The sequence below is a fragment of the Nycticebus coucang genome, chromosome 2 (assembly GCF_027406575.1).
Source record: "Nycticebus coucang isolate mNycCou1 chromosome 2, mNycCou1.pri, whole genome shotgun sequence".
Taxonomy (NCBI): domain Eukaryota; kingdom Metazoa; phylum Chordata; class Mammalia; order Primates; family Lorisidae; genus Nycticebus; species Nycticebus coucang.
Genome location: NC_069781.1, coordinates 115,725,828 through 115,747,208, shown reverse-complemented (window position 1 = coordinate 115,747,208; position 21,381 = coordinate 115,725,828). Strand labels below are relative to the sequence as shown.

Genomic DNA, 21,381 nt, shown 5'->3' with positions numbered 1-21,381 from the left:
TTTTTTAGACACAGGGTCTCTCACACTTGCTCAGGCTGGTCTCAAACCTGTGAGCTCAGGCAATTCACCAACCTCAGCCTCCCAGAGTGTAGGATTACAGGTGTGAGCCACCACACACAGCCTTTAGGAGACTTTAGTTGGAAACAGGGTCTTTGCAGGTGTACTTAGCAAGATTAATGAGGGTGGGGGCGGCGCCTGTGGCACAGTCAGTAAGGCGCTGGCCCCATGTACCGAGGGTGGCGGGTTCAAACCCAGCCCTGGCTGAACTGCAACCAAAAAATAGCTGGGCGTTGTGGTGGGCGCCTGTAGTCCCAGCTACTCGGGAGGCTGAGGCAAGAGAATCGCTTAAGCTCAGGAGTTGGAGGTTGCTGTGAGCTGTGTGATGCCACGGCACTCTACCGAGAGCCATAAAGTGAGACTCTGTCTCTACAAAAAAAAAAAAAAAAGAGAGATTAATGAGGGTGAGATGAGGGTAGACTCTAAATCAAATGACCAGTGTCCTCATAAGAGGCCATATAAAGACAAACACGGGGAAGAAGGAAACATAAAGATGGAGGCCAAGTGGTGAGATACAGCTACAAACCAAGGGACCTCAAGGACTGCAGGGGTACCAGGCTAGCAGAGGTGAGGATGGCTTCTCCCCTATAGGCTTTAGAGCAGTGATTTTCAACCCGTGTGGAAGCCAAGAGAGGATCTTAGGTATGCCGTGAAAAATTTTAAAGATCATTAATTAGGCCAGGTGCAGTGGCTCACACCTGTAATCCTAGCACTCTGGGAGGCTTAGGCATGTGGATAGATTAAGCTCATGAGTTCGAGACCAGCCTGAGCAAAAGTGAGATCCTGTCTCTACTAAAAATAGAAAAACTAAGGCAAGAGGATCGCTTGAGCCCAAGAATTTAAGGTTGCTGTGAGCTATGATGCCAGAGCACTCTACCCAGGGTGACAGCTTGAGATTCTTTCTCAAAATAAATAAATAAATAAATAAATAGGGCATCGCCGTTGGCTCAGTGAGTAGGGCGCTGGCCCCATATACTGATGGTGGCAGGGTTTTTTTTGTTTTTGTAGAGACAGAGTCTCACTGTACCGCCCTCAGGTAGTGTCGTGGCGTCACACGGCTCACAGCAACCTCTAACTCTTGGGCTTACGGGATTCTCTTGCCTCAGCCTCCCGAGCAGCTGGGACTACAGGCGCCCGCCACAACGCCCGGCTATTTTTTTGTTGCAGTTTGGCCGGGGCTGGGTTTGAACCCACCACCCTCGGCATATGGGGCCGGCGCCCTACTCACTGAGCCACAGGCGCCACCTGATGGTGGTGGGTTTGAACCCTGCCCGGACCAAACTGCAACAACAAAAAAAGAATACTCTGGTATTGTGGCGGGTGCCTGTAATCTCAGCTACTCGGGAGGCTGAGGCAAAAGAATTGCCTAAGCCCGAGAGCTGGAGGTTGCCGGGAGCTGTGACACCACGGCACTCTACCAAGGATGACAAAGTGAGACTCTGTCTCAAAAAAGAAATAAATAAAATAAAATAAAAACATAAGATCATTCATTAAATTATTTTCAAAACAAGTTCTGGGCAATGCCCATATCTCAGTGGATAGGGTGCTGGCCACATACACTGGAGCTGGCAGGTTGGAACCCAGCCCAGGCCTGCTAAAACAACAACTGCTACAAAAAAAAAAAAATAGCCAAGTGTTATTGGGGGCACCTGTAGTCCCAGCTACTTGGAAGGCTGAGGCAAGAGAATCGCTTAAGCCCAAGAGTTTGAGGTTGCTGTGAGCTGTAATGCCATAGCACTCTACTGAGGGCAACAGCTTGAGACTTAGTCTCAAAGAAAAAAAAAAAATTCTGGCTGAGTGCAGGGGTTCATGCCTCTAATCATAGCACTCTGGGAGGCCAAAACGGGTAGACAGCCTGAGTTCAGGAGTTTGAAACAAGCCTGAGCAAGCAAGAGACCTAGCGTTAAGCTAAAAATAGAAAACTAGTCAGATGTTAGGGTGGTACCTATAGTCCCAGCTACTTGGGAGGCTGAGGTAAGAGATCACTTGAGGCTAGGAGTTTGAGGTTGCTGCAAACTTTGACACCACGGCACTCTACCCAAGGCAACAGAGTGAGACTCTGTCTCAAAAAAAAAGTGCCGTTGGGTGGCGCCTGTGGCTCAGTGGGTAAGGCGCTGGCCCCATATACCGAGGGTGGCGGGTTCAAACCCGGCCCCGGCCAAACTGCAACCAAAAAATAGCCGGGCGTTGTGGTGGGCGCCTGTAGTCCCAGCTACTCGGGAGGCTGAGGCAAGAGAATCGCTTAAGCCCAGGAGTTGGAGGTTGCTGTGAACTGTGTGAGGCCACGGCACTCTACCGAGGGCCATAAAGTGAGACTCTGTCTCTACAAAAAAAAAAAAAAAAAAAAAAAGTGCCGTGAGATTAAAAGTGCTCCCCCGAAAGCAGGGGGAGCACACCCTGTGGACTGCTAACCTCCAGCACTCTGGAAGAAAATTTTTTGTTGCCATCCAATTTGTGTTAATTTATTACTGTGCCCTAGAAAACTAATAGTCACTTTCTCCAGTCTCTGTGTTGAGATTCATTTCAGCAGCACGCATCATCTTTTCTTTTTCTTTTTTTCTTTCTTTTTAGAGATGAGGTCTTGCTCTGTTGCCCAGGCTAGAGTGTAGTGGTGCAATCCCTGCTCAGTGCAGCCTTGAACTCCTTGGCTCAAGCAATCCTTCTGCCTCGGCCTCCTGAGTTGCTGGGATTATAGATGGGAGCCATCACACCTGGGTTATTATATCCTCATGCCTCAACCTCACAAAGTGCTGGGATTACAGGCATTCACCATGTCCCGCCTGTTTTATCTTTAAAAAAAACAATGAATAGGCAGCGCCTGTGGCTTAGTGAGTAGGGTGTCGGCCCCACATACTGAGGGTGGCAGGTTCGAACCCAGCCATGGCCAAACTGCAACAAAAAATAGCCAGGCGTTGTGGCGGGTGCCTGTAGTCCCAGCTACTCGGGAGGCTGAGGCAAGAGAATCACTTAAGCCCAAGAGCTGGAGGTTGCTGTGAGCTGTGATGCTACCGCACTCTACTGAAGATGACAAAGGGAGACTCTGTCTCTAAAAAAATAAATGAATGAATAAATAAATAAATAAATAACAATGAACAAAGCTGGCAACTGGCAATGTTTCACAAAGCACCCGTTTGCCTCTGAAATCACATTTCAGGAATGTCTCCTACTGACACACCCACCTCAGACCCAGAGATCCTCCTGTGAAACATGGGTAGCATTGTTTACCTTAATGAGAAAGTGAGCAGTGTGCCAGGGCAACCTATGGGAAATAGTTCCCAACACCCGTTTCTCAACTAGCAGGGCACAGAACAGCAATATAACCTGTTGCCATAGCAGTTTTATCAACGATTCATTAAAAACTATTAATAGTGGCTGGGCACGGTGGTTCACACCTGCAATCCTAGCACTCTGGGAGGTTGAGGTGGGAGGATCGCTTGAGCACAGGAGTTTGAGACCAGCCTGACCACGTCTATACTAAAAATAGAAAAATTAGCTGGGTGTGGTGGCAGGTGCCTGTAGTCCAGTACTTGAGAGAGGCTGAGGCAAGAGGATGGCTTGAGCCTATGAATTTGAGGTTGTTGTGAGCTACGATGCTACAGCACTCTACCCCAACAGTGAGACTGTCAAAAAAAAAAAAAAAAACTATTAATAGCGTTCGCACTGGTGGCTGCACTGGGGACTTAGTAAGAAGACAGGTTTCCTTTTTCCTTGTTCAGTATCTTTGCACTGTTTGACCTCTGTTTGTTTCATTGTTTCATTGCTGGTTTGTTTTCCAGCACATTTTAGAGTGCTCAGCATATTAGAGTGGACCTTACAACGGGACACATTCTAGTGCAAAATATACTCAGATCCTGGAGAGTTGGTATGATTTTAAAAACATAAAATAAGCTGTGTGTGGTGGCTCATGCCTCTAATCCTAGCATTCTGGGAGGCTGAGGCGAGTGGATTGCTTGAGCTCATGAGACCAGCCAGAGCAAAAATCAAGACCACCCCACCCACCGTCTTTACTAAAAATAGAAAAACTGAGTCAAGAGGATGGCTTGAGCCCAAGAGTTGGAGGTTGCTGTGAGCTATGACACCATAGCACTCTACCCAGGGTGACAGCTTGAGACTCTCTCTCTCAAAAAAAACAAAAAAACAACAACAAAAAATATAAAATACTGGCCAGGCAAGGTGGGTCATGCCTGTAATCCTAGCACTCTGGGAGGCCAAACCAGAAGGATCCCGAGCTCAGGAGTTCAAGACCAGCCTGAGCAAGGGTGAGACTGACTCTGTACTAAAAATAGAAAAACTAGTTGAGTATTGTGGCAGGTGTCCATATTTCCAGCTACTCAGGAGGCTGAGTCAAGAGGATCTTTTGAGCTCAAGAGTTTGAGGTTGCTGTTGAGTTATGACGCCAAAGCATACAACCCAAGATGACAGACTGAGACTCTCAAAAAAAAAAAAAGAGGCAGAGCCTGTGGCTCAAAGGAGTAGGGCGCTTGGCCCCATATGCCGGAGGTGGCGGGTTCAAACCCAACCCCGGCCAAAAACTGCAGAAAAAAAAAAAAAAAAAAAAGGAAAGAAAGAAAGACAAGAAAAAGAAAGTAAAATATCAGATTAGACTCTGTGTCTGTAGCTCAGCTGCTAGGGCACGGGCCACATTCCCCAGGGCTGGTGGGTTTGAAATGGCCTGAGCCTGCTAAACAAACAAACAAACAAACAAACAAACAGGGGGCGGCGCCTGTGGCTCAGTGAGTAGGGCGCCAGCCCCATATGCCGAGGGTGGCGGGTTCAAACCCAGCCCCAGCCAAAAACTGCAAAAAAAAAATAGCCAGGCATACTGGCGGATACCTATAGTCCCAGCTCCAAGGGAGGCTGAAGCAAAAGAATCACTTAAGCCCAAGAATTTGAGGTTGCTGTGATCTGTGACACCACGGCATTCTACAGTGGGTGACAAAGTGAGACTCTGTCTCAAAAATATTGATTACAGATTGAAAGAATAATATTTGGATAAGTTATGTTAAATAAAATACTACTGACATCGGTTTCACCAACATGGTTAACTGTTTTAACATGGCTACTAGAAAATTTTAAATTACATGAGAGATTATGTGATGGTTGTGTGAGACCAAATGGGTGATAAAACGGCTCATGCACACACACACACACACACAGATGAGTAAAAGCTCTGTGTCGGGACCAATGTCAGTTCCCTTCATTGATACACTAGTTACACGGTGGGAGAAGCTGGGTGAAGGGTGTCTGGGACCTCCCCACATATTTATTTGTATCTATAATTATTTCTAAATTAAACTGCTTTTTGAAACATTACACACCCTATGTCTTTGCATTCTATGTCTACTGGGCAGCACTCTTGTAGGTAATGATGATAGATAAATGAATGAACAGAAGGATGGGAAGAATGATCCCAAGGGAGTACATTCATTTATTCGATTCCCCCTCCCCCCAAAAAGTAGCTCAAGATGAATAGTTTAAATATATATAATCCCGCCTTGTGGAAACTGGACTGGGCGTCTTGTTCTGTGGTTCCGTCAGCTCAGAACAAGGGACCTGAGCCCCACAGCAAGACAAAGCAAGCCTCTGGGGGCCCTTTGACTTACCCTGCTTGGGGCTCTCTCCACTGGCAGATTGGGGGTGAGAGAAAGAGAGAGAAAAGGAGAAACGATGAGGCTTTTGCATTTCACGGCATCAGAGGGTAGGTAGATCCCTCTATGATTATAAAGCCCCCTTCCCAGCTGAGAATCTCCCCAGTCCTTCCACCAGCCTACCAAGTAGTGGGTTGTTCCTTTCCTGCCACATTCAGATAGATGCCCAGAGAGGGCTAGTGACTTGCTCAACACACCCTGTTGAGCCGTGCAGCCATATTCATTCATCCCCTCATACGGCAATGAGCTTGGTCCCCCACCCTGTCAACCAGACCCTGAAATGCCCACTCACCTCTGGCCCCCTCAGCCTCCACACCTGCGCGGTCCTCCTTGGTGGCTGCTGCCAGCTGGGCCTGAGCAGCCAGTGCTCCAGACAGGGCGAGCAGCCCCGTGGCACTGCCACCCACCAGCCCAGCTGGGCGAGGGGTGAGGGGGACGGGCGGGGCATGGTGAGACAGTGGCTGGAGCTGCTGCTGCTAGAGAGGAGGGAGGATGGGCCAGAGGAGGGCACCAGGGAATGCCCCTGGAGATGCCAGGGCAACCCAACCCCAGGCTAGCTACCCACATGCCACCCCCAGCTTTGGCACCTCTGGGGTGCCAGGGACCTGGACATGCAGTGTCTCCTGACAACAGGGCAGGAGCTAGGAACACTCACCCCAATCAGGCTGTTCAGCTCCCCAACGGTCACCTGCTTGGCGCGCTCCACAGCTTGGAGCACCTGTTGCTGATGCTGGGGATGGGGACCACCAGGGACAAGGTGGTTGGAGCCCCCAACCACCCCGGCAACACCCTCAGAGGCCTTCCCTCTGCCTGCCTACCCTCTCATTGTTGCCTTACACTTTCCATCTCCTCTCTTCTCCCTCTCTCTCTCTTTCTGTCTTGAATTGTGAAATAAATAAGCACATAGAGGAAAGAACAAAACCTAAGTGTACTTAAAATTAATATTAAATCAGGTTCTCTCTCCCTCAGCGCTGTGGACATTTGGGTCCAGATCATTGGAGCCATCCTGGACACTGAGCAGTAGTCTCTGGTCCCCACCCATGTTGTGCCCCAGGAACACCCCCAGTCATGACAACCACTGAGACCTTCTGGGGGCAAAACTGCCCCCAGCAGAGAACCACTATTATAAACTAGCACCCCTGTACCAACCACCCAGACAACAGAAATTACCTGCCTCTAGAGACCCCCTGTACTATGTACGTTTAAAATAATAGATTTAAATATAAGTTAATATAAATTTAAATGGGCACAAGTGTCTGGTAGCTTCTGTGGGGGAAGAGTGGAGATGTAACATACTCCACTGTCTGTATTTTGAGGTAGCTTGCACATCCACATGCCTGAAGATGGAAATTTGGGCTGTCCCCACAGAGGAGGTTAGGATACTGATATGAGACTCCTGCAGTGGTACACTCCTCTTTGGGTGTACCTAGGATGAGGGTCTCCAGAGTTTTCCTATAAAGGGCCAGAGAGTAAAAATATTCCACCAGATCAGAGGATCTCTGTTGCAACTACTCAACTCTGCCCTTGCAGTGGGAAAGATGCTTTAGAGGATAAGTACACCAACGGGCATGGCTGTGTACCAGTAAAACTTTACTTACAATAACAGGTGGAAGGCTGCACCTGGACTTTGTTTTTGTTTGTTTGTTTGTTTTGTTTTTGTTTTTTGAGACAGAGTCTCACTCTGTTGCCCTCAAAGTGCCGTGGCGTCACAGCTCATAGCAACCTCAAACACTTGGGCTCAAGGGATTCTCTTGTCTCAGCCTCCCAAGTAGTTGAGACTACAGGTACCCACCACAACGCCTGGTTATTATTATTTTTTTTTTTTAGAGATGGCATCTCACTCTTGCTCAGGGTGGTCTCGAACTCGTGAGCTCAAGCAATCCACCTTTGTCTGCCTCCCAGAGTGCTAGGATTACAGGTGTGAGCCACCAAACCTGGCTGCACTGGGCCTTTGGGTTGTAGTTTGCTACTTCCTGGTCTAAGATAATGAAGTTCCCGGGGCAGATATGTGTGCTTTTTTTTTTTGTTTGTTTGTAGAGACAGAGTTTCACTTTATGGCCCTCGGTAGAGTGCCGTGGCATCACACAGCTCACAGCAACCTCCAACTCCTGGGCTTAAGCAATTCTCTTGCCTCAGCCTCCCGAGTAGCTGGGACTACAGGCGCCTGCCACAACACCCGGCTATTTTTTTTGTTGCAGTTCGGCAGGGGCCGGGTTTGAACCCGCCACCCTTGGCACATGGGGCCAGCGCCTTACCGACTGAGCCACAGGTGCCGCCCTTTGTTTTTGTTTTGAGGTAGAGTCTCGCTATGTTACCCTGGGTAGAGTGCTATGGCGTCACAGCTCACAGCAACCTCCAACTCTTGGGCTTAAGAGATTTTCTTGCCTCAGCCTCCCCAAGTAGCTGGGACTACGGGTGCTTGCCATAAGGCCTGGATATTTTTCGGTTGTAGTTGTCATTGTTGTTTGGTGGGCCCAGGCTGGATTCGAACCCTCCAGGTCCAGTGTATGTGGCTGGTGCCGTAGCTGCTGAGCTACAGGCACTAAGCCAATATGTGTGCTTTTATTTACTCATTCTAAAAGTCCATTTACTTGCCTCGGTGCCCGTAGCACAGTGGTTACAGTGCCAGCCACATTCACCGAGCCTGGCAGGTTCAAAACTGGCCCGGGCCAGCTGAAAAACGACAACTGCAACAAAAAATAGCCAGACATTGTGGCAGGTGCCTGTAGTCCCAGCTCCTTGGGAGGCTGAGGCAAGAAAATAGCTTAAGCCCTAGAGTTGGAGGTTGCTGTGAGCTATGACGCTACAGCACTCTACCCAGGGCAACATAGTGAGACTCTGTCTCAAACAAAAGTTCTTTACCTGCATTTCTTGCCCTTCTCACTCTGGGCCACTTTGTCCCCACTTTGTCCCCACTTTGTCCCCACCATCTCTACATTCTGTGTCTAGACAGGACCTTTCCCCATCCCAAGCTTCCAGAAATCTCAGACTCAGTGGAATCCAAATCAAATTGAGCAAATCCCCTCTCTTTTTGGTACCCATTGCAATGAAGGCCTTCCCTATTTATCCACTTTGAAGTGAAACCTATCCTTATGTCTCTCTGGAGACAGAATGCTTCAGACAGAAACAAGAACACCAGGTTGGGCTTGGTGGTTCATGCCTGCAATCCTAGCCCTCTGGGAGGCCAAGGCAGGTAGATTGCTTGAGCTCAGGAATTCGAGACCAGACCAGCCTGAGCAAAAGCGAGACTCTGAGCATTGTGGTAGGCTCCTGTAGTCCCAGCTACTCAGGAGGCTGAGGCCAATGGATCTCTTGAGCCTAAGAGTTTGTTGCCACTCTATGGAGGGCAACAAAGTGAGACTCTGTCTCAAAAAAAAAAAAAAAAAAGAAACAGGAACACCCAAACCAAGAATGGTGGTGAGTGCCTGGAGTCCTAGCTACTCAGGAGGCTGAGGTGGGAGGATCACTTGAGCCCAGGGGTTCCAGATCAACCTGGACAACATAGTAAGATCCTGTCTCTTTAAAAAAAAGAGAGAGAGGGCAGCGCCTGTGGCTCAAAGGGGTAGGGTGCTGGTCCCGTGTGCCGGAGGTGCCGGGTTCAAACCCAGCCCGGCCAAAAACTGCCAAAAAAAAAAAAAAATAATAATAATAATAAAAAGAGAGAGAGGAAAGAAAGAAAAGAAACAAGAACAGCCAGTACAAAGGTCCTGATGCTGGGGTAGTCTCACAAAGGCTAACTTTTTCTTTTGAAGTTTCCATGAAGTGCTCACTCTATTTACTATATATATGTCCTAGTTCTATCTGCTTCGTATTACTATGGCAAAAAAATATGTAACAAAATTTACCATTTTAACCATTTTTAAGTGCAGAATTCAGTGGCAGTAAGCACATTCACAATGTTGTACAAGCTTCATCACCATCCAGAACTTTTTCTTCCTCCCAAACTGAAACTGTCTTCATGAAACACTAACTTCCCATTCCCCTTCCCAGCCTCTAGCACCCACCTTTCTACTTTCTGTCTCTGTGAATCTGATGACTCTAGGGACCTTCAATGAGTAGAACCACACAGGATTTGTCCTTTTGTGTTATTTCACTAGCATTTTTTTTTTTTTTTTGAGACAAAGTGTCATTATGTCCCCCTCGGTAGAGTGCCATGGCATCACAGCGCACAGCAACCTCCAACTCTTGGGCTTAAGTGATGCTCTTGCCATAGCCTCCCAAGTAGCTGGGACTACAGACGCCTGCCACAATGCTCTGCTATTTTTGGCGGTGGTGTTGTCATTTTGTTTAGTAGGCCCGGGCCGGGTTTGAACCCACCAGCATGTGGCCAGCGCCCTAACCACTGAACTATGGGCGCCAAGCCACTTCAGTAGCATAATGTAAGAGTTAGCTTTTGTCGGGTGCTGACTAAGCACTGGGCATCATCTTCAGCTTTTCCCAAGTATTAATTAGCTCATTTAAACCTCATGACAACACTGATAAGGAAACAGGCACAGAAAGGCAAGCATCTAGCTCAAGGCCACAGAGTCAGGATTCAGACTTAGGCACCAGCAGGCTTGAGGGGTTCAGCCCTACACCTTGTTACCTACCAATCAAAGGGGAAATAAAGCCCCCAGTCCTCATATTCAGCCAACACCCCTCTCCCTCCCTCCCTCTTGGGGCTGTAGGACTTTCTGACATGAGAAAATGTTCTCTTTCTGTACTGTTGCCTACTTGGCAGAATCAGTGCCGCAGGCATCTGCCTGGACCTCCCCTTCCCTCCTCCCCACTGCTGTCACTCACCTCCTGGGTCAGGAAGGGGATAATCTGAGCACAGATACCACTGAGGCGCTTCACAATCTCAGCCTGGCAGAAAGCAAGAAGAGGCTTGGAGGAGGATGGAGACCTGAGACCCAGACCCTCAACTCCCAGGCAGATGGAACATTTGCAAAGTCACACTGAGGGCTAGGGAAACTGTCACCCCAAGAGTGCACAGGGAGGCAGGGGCTGAGGGAGGGACTTAAGAGCCTGGCCAGGTTGTTTGCCCAGCTGCAGAGAACCCTTAGTGGCCTTGGAGCCCAGAAGACCAGGGCTGAGGTCCTAGGAGTTACAGGACCAAACACACACTGGCCAGACACAGACACTTAAGACTTTACATAAAGGAACAAACAGAGAGACACCTCTGCCTTCCAGTCATGACTAGGTGGGGCTGATCTAGCATCTGGGGATACTGTGAGACAGAGATCTTAGCACCCTACACTCAAGGGGAGGGTTTCAGCCAGGACATGGTCCAGGCCAGGGTCCCCCAAAGAGGCTAAGTAGGGTGGTGGAAGGGGGTATGTATATAATAGCTATGCACCCCGCCTCTCTGCCTGAGTTACAGGTGTGCTGTGTGTGTCCTACCCCCTACCAGAAGGCCTTACCCTGTATCCTACACCCCATTAAGGGGTCTATTGCATGCACCCATGGGTCCATGCCATACCCCAGCAGACAAGCCCCCTCCTTACCACATCAGAATCAGCAAAACAAAAACAAACCCATGAAAGATTGCCACATGGACACCCCCAGGCACCACACATTCCCAGTCCACTCCTCTTCCCACCCACCTGGAAGCCCCAACACAAACCTCCTGCCATTAATTCTAATATTCTGTTGGATAAAATCTAACAGTTCATTGAACTCAGAATCTTAGGAACATTCTCATCCCCTTAGAAACCACTTGTCAGGGCTGGGCCAGGTGGCTCATTCCTCTAATCCTAGCACTCTGGGAGGCCGAGATGGAAAGGTTGCTTGAGGCCCGGAGTTTGAGACTAGCCAGATGAACACAGGGAGACCCTGCCACCACAAAAAATAGAAAAATGAGTCGGGTATGGTGGTGAGTGCCTTAGGCCCAGCTACTTGGTAGGCTGAGCAGGAGGATCACTTGAGCCCAGGAGTTTGAGGATGCAGTGAGCCATGGTGATGCCACTGCACTCTACCTGGGGCAACAGAATGAGACTCTGTTTAAAAAAAATAAATAAAAAGAAAGAAAGAAACCATCTGTCAATCTTAGGATTTCAGGTTTTATCTTGGACCACTGGAGTCAATAAACCTTTGGATCTAATTGAGATCACTGAGATCACACTGAGAAGCTTGGGGCAGTCTCAGAATCTTGTGTTGCATTTCAGTACATAGGAGTCAATCTCAGAAACTTGAAGTCTATCTCAGAACCTTAAGGTCTATCTCAGAATCTTCATATTAACTCAGATTCTGCTTAGGAAGTCTCAGAACATTGTGCCTCATACTATACCACTGGGGTCAATCTCAGTGCCCTGAGGACAGCCACAGAATTTCAAGATCTATCTTGGAATGACAGGGTCAGTCTGAACCATGCAATCAAATTCAGATTGAGAACAATCTCAGAATTTTCTGGTAAATTCCACTGGGATCAATCTTAGAACTTTCAAAAAGCAACTGATTCTCAGGGTCCGCCTCAAAACTTCAGACTCTCTAGGCTAAAAGTAACCTCTAAGACTGTCCATCCAGCCCTGTCCTGTGATAGGAGTCACTGCCACAGCCTCCCTGACCTGGCTGCCCAGTCTCTGCTAGCATCATTCCTTGGGACAGGGATGCCTGGCCACTGCCTGATCCCTGCCCAATGCTAGCCTCTCAGCTGGACAATGTCTCTTGAAGTTGAGAATCATTTTCCTCTCATGAGGCTGAAATCTGCCTCTGTTAGAGAGATTATAGGACAAGACCCTTGTTCCCTGGGTCTGCTCTGCCCCATACTAGGTCCCTCCCATGGCTTCCAGATCTGCCTCCTCCACCTGGACACCTTTATCCCCAGCAGTTACCTGCTTATGCATTTCAATGTTGAGCCCATAGGACATCTCATAATACTGCAAAGGAAAAGCAATGTCTGAGTATAGGGCAGTTGTGTGCCTAGGCTTGTGATGGGTGACACTGGGGTCTTCTAAGAGTCCCTAGGCAGGGAAACCATTGCAGGACATGAGTCCCCCAGTCCCATGGGGGACCCAGGGAGGCACTTGGAGGAGGAAGCAGAACTCTGCTTGGAAGGGTCCCTCTGCTGTCTCCAAGGGGTGGGGGCAGGTATAAGATGCCCAGAGACCCTGGTCCCCCAGAGATGTCCATGAAGGGAGGGGACATCCTCAGCTTGGCACTCTCAGCTCCTAGGAGGGCCTTCCAAGACAGCCTATAACTCCCATCAGCCCAATTTGCACACTAGGAAGAGGAGGCTCAGAGCAGGGGTAGGGTCACAGTCATGGTAGGGTGAGTCAATCCCGAAAAGACCCCAAACTGCCCCCCATCACAACCTCCCTCACCATGACATAATGTCGCTGCATTTCTGTCTTCTCACTGGCCAGCTTCTCACATTCCAGCTTGAGGCTGGGAGGGAGAGAGGGCATGGAGGGGGTCCCATATGTAGCCTCCATCTGGGCCAGCTTCAAAGTGAGGCACTCCCCCCCTACTTCCTTACTAACCTCCCCCTCACCCCCTTACCCTCGCCTCCCTGTCCTTTCCTGGGTTCAAAATGCCCAGCACCCAAGGCCGGTGGTTCCCAGACCCCACTCCACCTTCAGCTGCACCTGGAAGGTTCGCCCTGCCCACCTCAGCCCCCTCTCCTTCCCTCCGCCCCAGGGGCGCCCAGGCAAACTCCCAGCCCCGGGGCGGGGCAGCCCCCTTCACCTGTGGTACTGAGCCTGGAGAAACTGGAATTCTTCTTTGATGCGGTCGCAGATCTCCAAGATCGAGAACTTGAAGGGCTGGCCGGACTGGAGTGGGGTCTGGGGGTGGTGTGGGGGAGACATCAGGGTCTGAGTTTCTGGATGCCGGGGGTCCTCCTCCCCCACAGCTCCCACTCACCGGGTGCCTTCCCTGTGGGTACATCCTGCTGATCCGATGAGCCCCCCAGCTCCACTGGATCGTGGCAATATGTGGGGGGAAGCAAGCAGAGGGAAGGGAAGAAGGTGAAGGGGGGTGTCCAGAGAAAGAAGGCGGGTGAGACGCCGTGGGGCAGGAGACCCAGGAGACCCCGCGACCCCCGCCCCGTTCGCGCGCCCTGGGGGTCGCCCAGACGCGGACGGGGGCACAGAAGCCCCTTCCCCGCGGCGCACTGGGACGGGCGGGGGCCCTGCGAAGGCCGCCGCAGCCGGAGCAGAAGGTCTGGCGGCCGCGGCCGGGTTGCGGCGGCGGTGGCGGCGGCGCGGGCGGCCGGCCCCCGCGCGGAGCCGCCTCCCTCCGGCGGGGCTCGGCCGGGAGCCGCGGGCTGAGCCGCCTTAAGGTGGCGCCGCCGCCCCCACCTCGCTCCCTCTCCTCCCCATCACTCCCGGTCCTCTTTCCCGCCCCGCCTGCACACCCCACCCCCTCCTGCGACACCTGCGCCCCACTGGAACTTGTGTCTCCTGTGTATCCACCGCTGCTCTCCATTGGCCGGGGGGAAACTGAGGCTGGTGTGCAGTCTGTGCTCCTACCCCTCCCGGAGGAACCAAGGGATGAGGTGAGAAGAGCAAGTAAACAAATGAACGCCAAGTGGCCCAGCTGTGGGGAGTAACTTGATGGGGGGGCCATTCTGGGGTTAGAAATGGCTTCTTTTCTGAGCAAGTGACATTGGGCTAGGATTTAAGGGTCAGGAGGAAGCAGCCTTGCCAAGCGCTGGCGGGGAAACCTGCCAGGAAGGGAATAGCATGTGCAAACACCCTGGGGAGGGACGAAGCAGAGTGGTGACAGCTGGCTCTACTTCCTAGCTCCGGCCAGGCCCTCCCCTGCTCAGGGCCTCGGTATTCTCTGTAAAAAATGTAAGTGATGGCACCTGAACAGCCCTCAGCCTGGCCCTGCACAGAGCAAACTCCCAGAGATGCTCTGGGCTGTCTCCCATCTCAGAGATGCTGTGGGCTTCCAGAAGATAGAAGCCATGTCCCACGTGGCATGGGAACCACAACTCTGCCATTAAACTTAAGTTTCTCTAGCAGCTGTTCTCAACCTGTGGGTCACGACCCACAGGAACTGTATTAAAGGGCCGCTGCATTAAGAAGGTTGAGAACCACTGCAAGGGCAGGGTAAATCCCTCATACTCACCTGGGAGATAGAAAAGTTCTTGTTTCCATCTTGCATAAGAGAGGGTCAGGTTTGTTTGTGAAGTCAATCAACAAACATGTACTGTAGCCCCTGTGTTCATGTTTGGACTTGTGTTAGTAGAGAAGCAAGTAAAGAATACAAAAGCCCTTATCAAAATTAAAGGCTTTGTTTTTTGGCCCAAGGCTATTTACTGAGCATTTACTACATAAGCAGGCAGCCTTCCAGAAGACACCAGAAATATAAAGAAGGATGGACAGCACATCCTGCCTGAGTTTGTGGGAGATGACCAACAGGCTAGGCAAAATCATGGCTTGGTAATTATGGAACTATTTGTGTGGACAGAGGGAGAGCTTAGGAAGCATTAATAGAGATTAATAAGAGGATACCTACTTACTTGGGGTGTCTGGGAGAGGGCTCTTTGAGGAGATTGACATTTGAGACCTGATGTGTATGACTGGGTAGCCACAGGAAGGGAGAGGGAGAAAGAGCCTGACAGGAGAAAGATATGAATGCTGCGAGACACAGTGGCTCAAGCCCATAATCCTAGCGCTTGGGCAGGCTAATGCAAAAGGATCATTTGAGCCCAAGAGCTTGTGGTTGCTGTGAGCTGTGACCACAGTGAAAAACAAAAAAAGAAAGATATTAATGCTGCAGTGTATGTTAAAGTACCCATAGTGCCCAGCCATTTCCACCCTCACTCTGTCTTAGTCACACTAGGGACAATCCAGCCTCAGGGCCTTTGCACTTACCTGGAGCATTCTCTTCTCACCATTCAGGTCTCAGCTCAAATGCCTGCTGTGCAAAATGGTCCCCTCCTGACTACCATTTAAGCAGCCTTTGCTCATTCACCATATTATGTTCTAACACTCTCTCCTATTCGCTCTCTCTCCTACCTCTTTTTTTTGGGGGGGGGACATGATTATGTTTATTGGGAGATTGTTCAACTCTTTTTTTTTTTTAATTTGGTGGGGGCTGGGTTTGAACCCGCCACCTCCGGCATATGGGACCGGCGCCCTACCCGCTGAGCCACAGGTGCCGCCCATGGAAGATTGTTCAACTCTTGTCTCCTTCACTAAGTCTGTGTAGGAACTGACCCTCTCTTGGTCCCTTCAAGGCCTAGCACATAGTAAGTACCCAATAAAGGAACAGAAAGGAGAGGTGATGAAACAGTGGATCCAGTTAAGGCCAGAAATCACTGGGGCCACACTCCCTGCTGTAAGAAACAGTGAGCTCCAAGGTTCCACACTGCCAAGGCATCATGATTCCAAGTTCTTACGGGTCTGTGAAGTCAACATGAGTTGCAAACAGTGGCTCCCCCCCTCCTCTGTCCCTTTCTACCCCTTATCTTCTCCTTGGTCTTCTCTTAGCAAACAAAGCTCCTGACTCCTCAAATTCAATGCCTTCTTCTTTTTTCTTCTTATTTTTTGTAGAAATGGGATCTTGCTATGTTGCCCAGGCTTGTCTTTTTTTTTCTTTTTTTTTCCTCACTCTGTTGCCCTGGGTACAGTGTAGTGACCGCAGCTTAGCTCACTGCAACCTCAAACTCCTGGGTTCACACAATCCTCCTCTCTCACCCTCCCAAGTAGCTGGGACTATAGGTACCACCACAATGCCCTGCTAATTTTTCAGTTTTTAGTAGAGATAGGTTCTCACTCTTGCTCAGACTGGTCTAGACCACCTCAGCTCAGGCAATCCTCCCATCTTGGCCTCCCACAGTGTTAGGTTTACAGCAGTGAGTCACCACACCCACCTGGACCCCAGGCTAGTCTTGACTACAACTCCTGGACTCAAGGGATCCTCCCAAAGTGCTGGGATTACAGGTGTGAATGCCCACCCAGCCTAATGGCTCCTTCTGGACCCTCAAAGTTCTGCTCAGAGAAGCCTCACCCCCTCTCCAGTGCTCTTCTGACTTGGCAGCTCTCTTTCCTCTCTAAGCACAAGTCTCTGTCCTTTAGCCCAGTCACTGGCCCACACTTCTAGCTACCCACACTCTGAGACACCAGTTTCCCCTCAAGGTTTCAGTGACCACCTTCATGAGGATGGCTCCAGGCTCTGGCTCCACCCAGGGTTCCTACTCTGAGACTTAGCCCTCTGGGTCCAACCACCAACTGGGTATATCTTCCCCTAGAATGCCCATTAGACCCTCAAGTCTCAGCATTTTCCTTTCCTTAACAGGCCATATACATCCCACCTTGATACTTCAACCCAGAGCCTAAGCCTAACTTTTCTCTCTACCTCTCTCCCCTGTTCCAGGACCAGCCCTCTGTCCTCTCTCCTGTTTGGACCACAAGCCACCTCCTTCCTCTGAAAACTTTGCTTTTGTGACCTTCAATTTGAGCCTGGCATTTCCTTCACTCAAAACCCTCCCATGGCTCCCTATTGCCTGAGGGACAAATTCTTAGCTCTGTGGACTGGTTAGAAGCTCAGCACCTAATGGCCCAGCCAGCTTTACCTTGCTCCATTAGTTCACACCCCTCCCCTAACTCCAGACATACTGGCCAGATTATCTAATTTGTCCTTTCCACCTCTGGGCCTTTTCTTGTGCTGTTATCTCTTTTTGGAATTCCCTCCCCATCCTTTTCTGCCTGGAGAAAGTCCCTTCTTTCAAGGCACAACCCAAAAAACCTCCAAAAACGTTTCCCCAGCCTCCCTTCTCCCCACCCCCCAACACCGAACACAGGCTGCCTAACACTGGTAGATAAATGGCTATTTATTCTATAAACAGTTCTCATGGCCCTAGAGAGGACTTAGACTCAGGCCTTGCCAGGGAGGGCCTCCCAGGACAGGTAGGGGAGACAGAGCTGAACACTTTCCCTCCAGGGTCACCTAGTCAGTGCCAGGACAGGAGGCTCCACCCAGACAGGGGAACAGGGGGCTCTGCCTGTTGAGTCAGAGGCTTCCTGGAGGAAGGGATCTTTACCCATTGGTCTTTAGATCTTTCAGCCAGGCACACTCCACAGGTCAGGGTAAAGTCAAATTTGTGGATTGCCTGAGAAGCCACAAGACCACACACACCCATCCCTTGGCGTGTGTGATCTGCCAGGAAGGGGGTGTTTTTGCCTTGAGCAGCAGTGGGTGGGGCGCCCCCCCCAGCTGAGAGCACTCTGAAATGATGGGGGACCCTGGGTAGCCCACTACTCCATAACTCCCTCAAATGCTACATCCGCCTGCAGCAGGAAATATGAAAACCCACCAGGCATGAATTTCCTCCTTATATCGCCAAGAAGCCTTTCCCCAACAAATTCCCCTGCTATCCATGACATCACACACATCTCAGGGTCTCAGTTTTCCCATCTGCAACTGAGGAAAGGAGGTTAGCTGCTTCCGATCTCCCTCCTCCCCCTATATAGAGAGGCTCAGCTTCCTGTTCCTGACTGGGATTTTATGGTGTGGATGTGGGGTTTTTTTTTTTTTCTTTTTTTTTTAAAGGAAAAAGCTGAGAAGCATCGCTGGGACCTCAGATTGCTCAGACCACCTTAAATCAGCCTCGCCACCCCAGCTACTGTGGAAATTCCTGTCTTCGCGGTGGTTGGTTAGGCACTCTAGCCAATCGGTCGGAGGTGCTCCCACATGGGTCTGTGACGTCACGATAAGAATTGGCCAATGGAAAACAGGAGACCGGCAACCAATGGCAGGAGGCAATAGGATCTGTTTGGCCAATCGGAAGGCATTTGGGCGCTCCTGGCGCGGGTTGGGAGAGTGGGGCTCCCTTTAAGAGAATCTGAGACCCTCGTGGACCTAGGTGCTTGGGCGGCGGGGAGGGGTCCGGGTCCATTATTACCCCAAAACGGGAGGAAGTGAGTCACCCCCTAAGCTTGGCTGATCTCCCCTTTAAAACATGAGTCTCTGGTCCAATATGGTACGCTGCAAAAGCCCGGCCTACTGGAAAGGCAGACAATGCCCCTTTTGCCCTATTCACAGATAGATAAACTGACGTAAAGAAGTTGAGTTACGCTGGGCGCTTACGGAAGATCTGAGATCCTTAGCCGAATCTAGAGACTCTTGGCCCGGGTCGATTTTGTCCCCAGGAAGTCAGATGGAGGAGGAATAGGCCTGTATGTAGGTGACAGTGGGGAGGGTGCAGGTCCCTGTGCCTCAGTTTCCCCGAGCGCGCAACCTGGAGACAAGCAGGAGTTCTCGGAAAAAGACTACGATCCCCAGAAACTCTCGCGCGGTGCCTGCCCGAGCTGTCAATCAAAGTAACGTGGGTCTCTCTCCCGCCTGCGCTCCCCCTCCTGCCTACTCCCTCCCGTCAGCTCCCGCTCCCTCCCTGCCGCCTTCAGGCCCGGCGCGGTATAATTACAGCCCATTGATCCGACCCAGGCCGGGAAAGCGGCTCCCTCGGGGAGGCCAAGCCTTTGGCTTCCGACACCGCCAACCTCTGCCTACCGCGTCCCCGCCAACCCCCGCAGCTGAGCTGCTGGGCCACCAGCCAGACTTGTCCCCTCCCGCTGGCCCCGGGCTCACGGGTGACCTCTGAGTCTCAGTTCCCTGCCATGCTTGGCAGTGAGCCCCCCGGAAAAATCACACAGATTTACTTTCACCCAGGAACATGGGAAGCTCGTCTCCCTATGCATGTTCTAGCCCCGACCTTGGTAGACTGGGAAGGGAGGCTCTCTCTGGGCCTCAGTTTATTCACCCATAAAGTGAGATGGTTAGATGGTTCCACTAGACTTTCACGAAATCAGTGCTCTCTGATGTTCTGAGTGTGAGGAGCCAGGAGTAGCCATTCTGAGAACTGAAGAAGTTTGGGAGGAAGGGAGACAACAGAACACGGTTAGCCCGCCTCCCCCATCCTGATCTGGGCTAGGGCAGAGGGAGGGACAAGAGGTGGGGGTGGGGCAGAAAAGGGAAGCAGAGCCTGTCTCTGCGGGAGAAGTTGGAAGGCTGCCTAGATGTTGGGATGGTGGGTATTTAACTTGGGGTTTTGCAGAATGCATATAGGAGTTGCCTTATTTGAGCAGTGTATTTACATCTCTCTACCCTAAAGTGAACAGAAGAAGAAAGATGGCACAAACTTGGGCGGCGCCTGTGGTTCAGCGGGTAGGGCACCGGCCCCATATGCCGAGGGTGGCGGGTTCAAACCCAGCCCCGGCCAAACTGCAACAACAACAAAAAATAGCCGGGCGCTGTGGCGGGCGCCTGTAGTCCCAGCTACTCGGGAGGCTGAGGCAAGAGAATCGCCTAAGCCCAAGGATTTGGAGGTTGCTGTGAGCTGTGTGACGCCACGGCACTCTACCGAGGGCGATAAGGGGAGACTGTCTCTTCCAAAAAAAAAAGATGGCACAAACTTAATCCCTTATGTGGGTCTGAGGAGCCTTGAGCTATGACTCCTGGCCTTACTGTGTAGACTTCTGAACATTATCCAGCTGTGAAATGGGAAGGTGGACACCCCCCACCCCCACTACTTTCACATGGGTCCTAAAGTCACTATGCATTCTGGCCAGTCAGGAAACTAGGAGAAAACAAAACATCAAACATCCATAAAGGGTTTATTCATTCTCCCCAGGTTCCCTCATCTGGAAAGTAAGGTGATATAGAATCTTCAAAGAAGTTAAGGTCTATAAAAGTACTTAAAATAACCATAATAAATGCTCAAGGAGGGTAGCCACTTGTACACCTATCACGTAAAGGGCCCCTCTCCCAGCCTGGCCTTACACCCCACATCTATCTGGGCTATACACTCTCCAGTCCTCCCACATCTTTGATCACCCATTAAAATGTGAATCAGGTCCAGGCACTGTGGTTCACACCTGTAATCCCAGCACTTGGGAGGCGAGTGGATTGTCTGAACTCAGGGGTTCAAAACCAGCCTGAGCAAAAGTGAGATCCTGTCTCTAAACAATAGCCGGGCATTGTTGTGGGTGTTTGTAGTCCCAGCTACTTGGGAGGCTGAGGCTAGAGGATCACTTGAACGCAAGAGTTTGAGGTTGCTGTGAGCTAAGACACCACAGCATTCTACAAGGGTGACCAAGTGAGACTGTCTCAGAGAAAAAAAAAAATCTAAACTGTCTCATCATCATCACTGCCCCTCACAACTGTTTCCCTCTGCTCCAGCCACACAGGCCTCCTCTCTGTTCTTCCAACACACCAGCTGGTGTCTAGCCTCTTTTTTTTCTTTTTTTGTAGAGACAGAGTTTCACTTTATTGCCCTCGGTAGAGTGCCGTGGCATCACACAGCTCACGTAACCTCGAACTCCTGGGCTTAGGCGATTCTCCTGCATCAGCCTCCCGAGTAGCTGGGACTACAGGCGCCCGCCACAACGCCCGGCTATTTTTTTGTTGCAGTTTGGCCGGGGCTGGGTTTGAACCCGCCACCCTCGGCATATGGGGCGGCGCCCTGCTCACTGAGCCACAGGCACTGCCCGGTGTCTAGCCTCTTTATCTTTGCACTTACTGTTTCCTCTGCCTGATTATGGCCACCCTTTCTCTTCTTTCCAGTATGGAATCAAATATTACATCATTGGGCAGCGCCTGTGGCTCAAAGGACTAGGGCACTGGCCCCATATACCAGAGGTGGCGGGTTCAAACCCGGCCCTGGCCAAAAACTTGGGGGAAGGGGTGGCTCCTGTGGCTCAAAGGAGTGGGGCACCAGTGCCATATGCCGGAGGTGGCGGGTTCA

General features: G+C 50.8%; 1 protein-coding gene across 4 annotated transcripts in view; it reads right to left on the bottom strand.

The window, feature by feature from the left end:
* The window catches only part of TLE2 (TLE family member 2, transcriptional corepressor), a 36,258-nt gene extending 22,107 nt beyond the window's left edge, over positions 1-14,151 (bottom strand). For 2 of the 4 annotated variants that reach the window (XM_053580563.1, XM_053580570.1), the window contains exons 1-9: positions 14,061-14,151; positions 13,548-13,601; positions 13,371-13,468; positions 13,007-13,070; positions 12,518-12,562; positions 10,488-10,550; positions 6,361-6,435; positions 5,998-6,181; positions 5,661-5,680 (exon numbers count right to left, since the gene is read on the bottom strand). In XM_053580563.1, the coding sequence (XP_053436538.1) occupies positions 5,661-5,680; positions 5,998-6,181; positions 6,361-6,435; positions 10,488-10,550; positions 12,518-12,562; positions 13,007-13,070; positions 13,371-13,468; positions 13,548-13,601; positions 14,061-14,111 (654 nt within the window). In that variant the 5' untranslated portion in view covers positions 14,112-14,151. The remainder of the gene's footprint in view (positions 1-5,660; positions 5,681-5,997; positions 6,182-6,360; positions 6,436-10,487; positions 10,551-12,517; positions 12,563-13,006; positions 13,071-13,370; positions 13,469-13,547; positions 13,602-14,060) is intronic. The other 2 variants (XM_053580547.1, XM_053580555.1) reach the window with 2 other exon arrangements.
* Between the last annotated feature and the right edge of the window lie 7,230 nt (positions 14,152-21,381).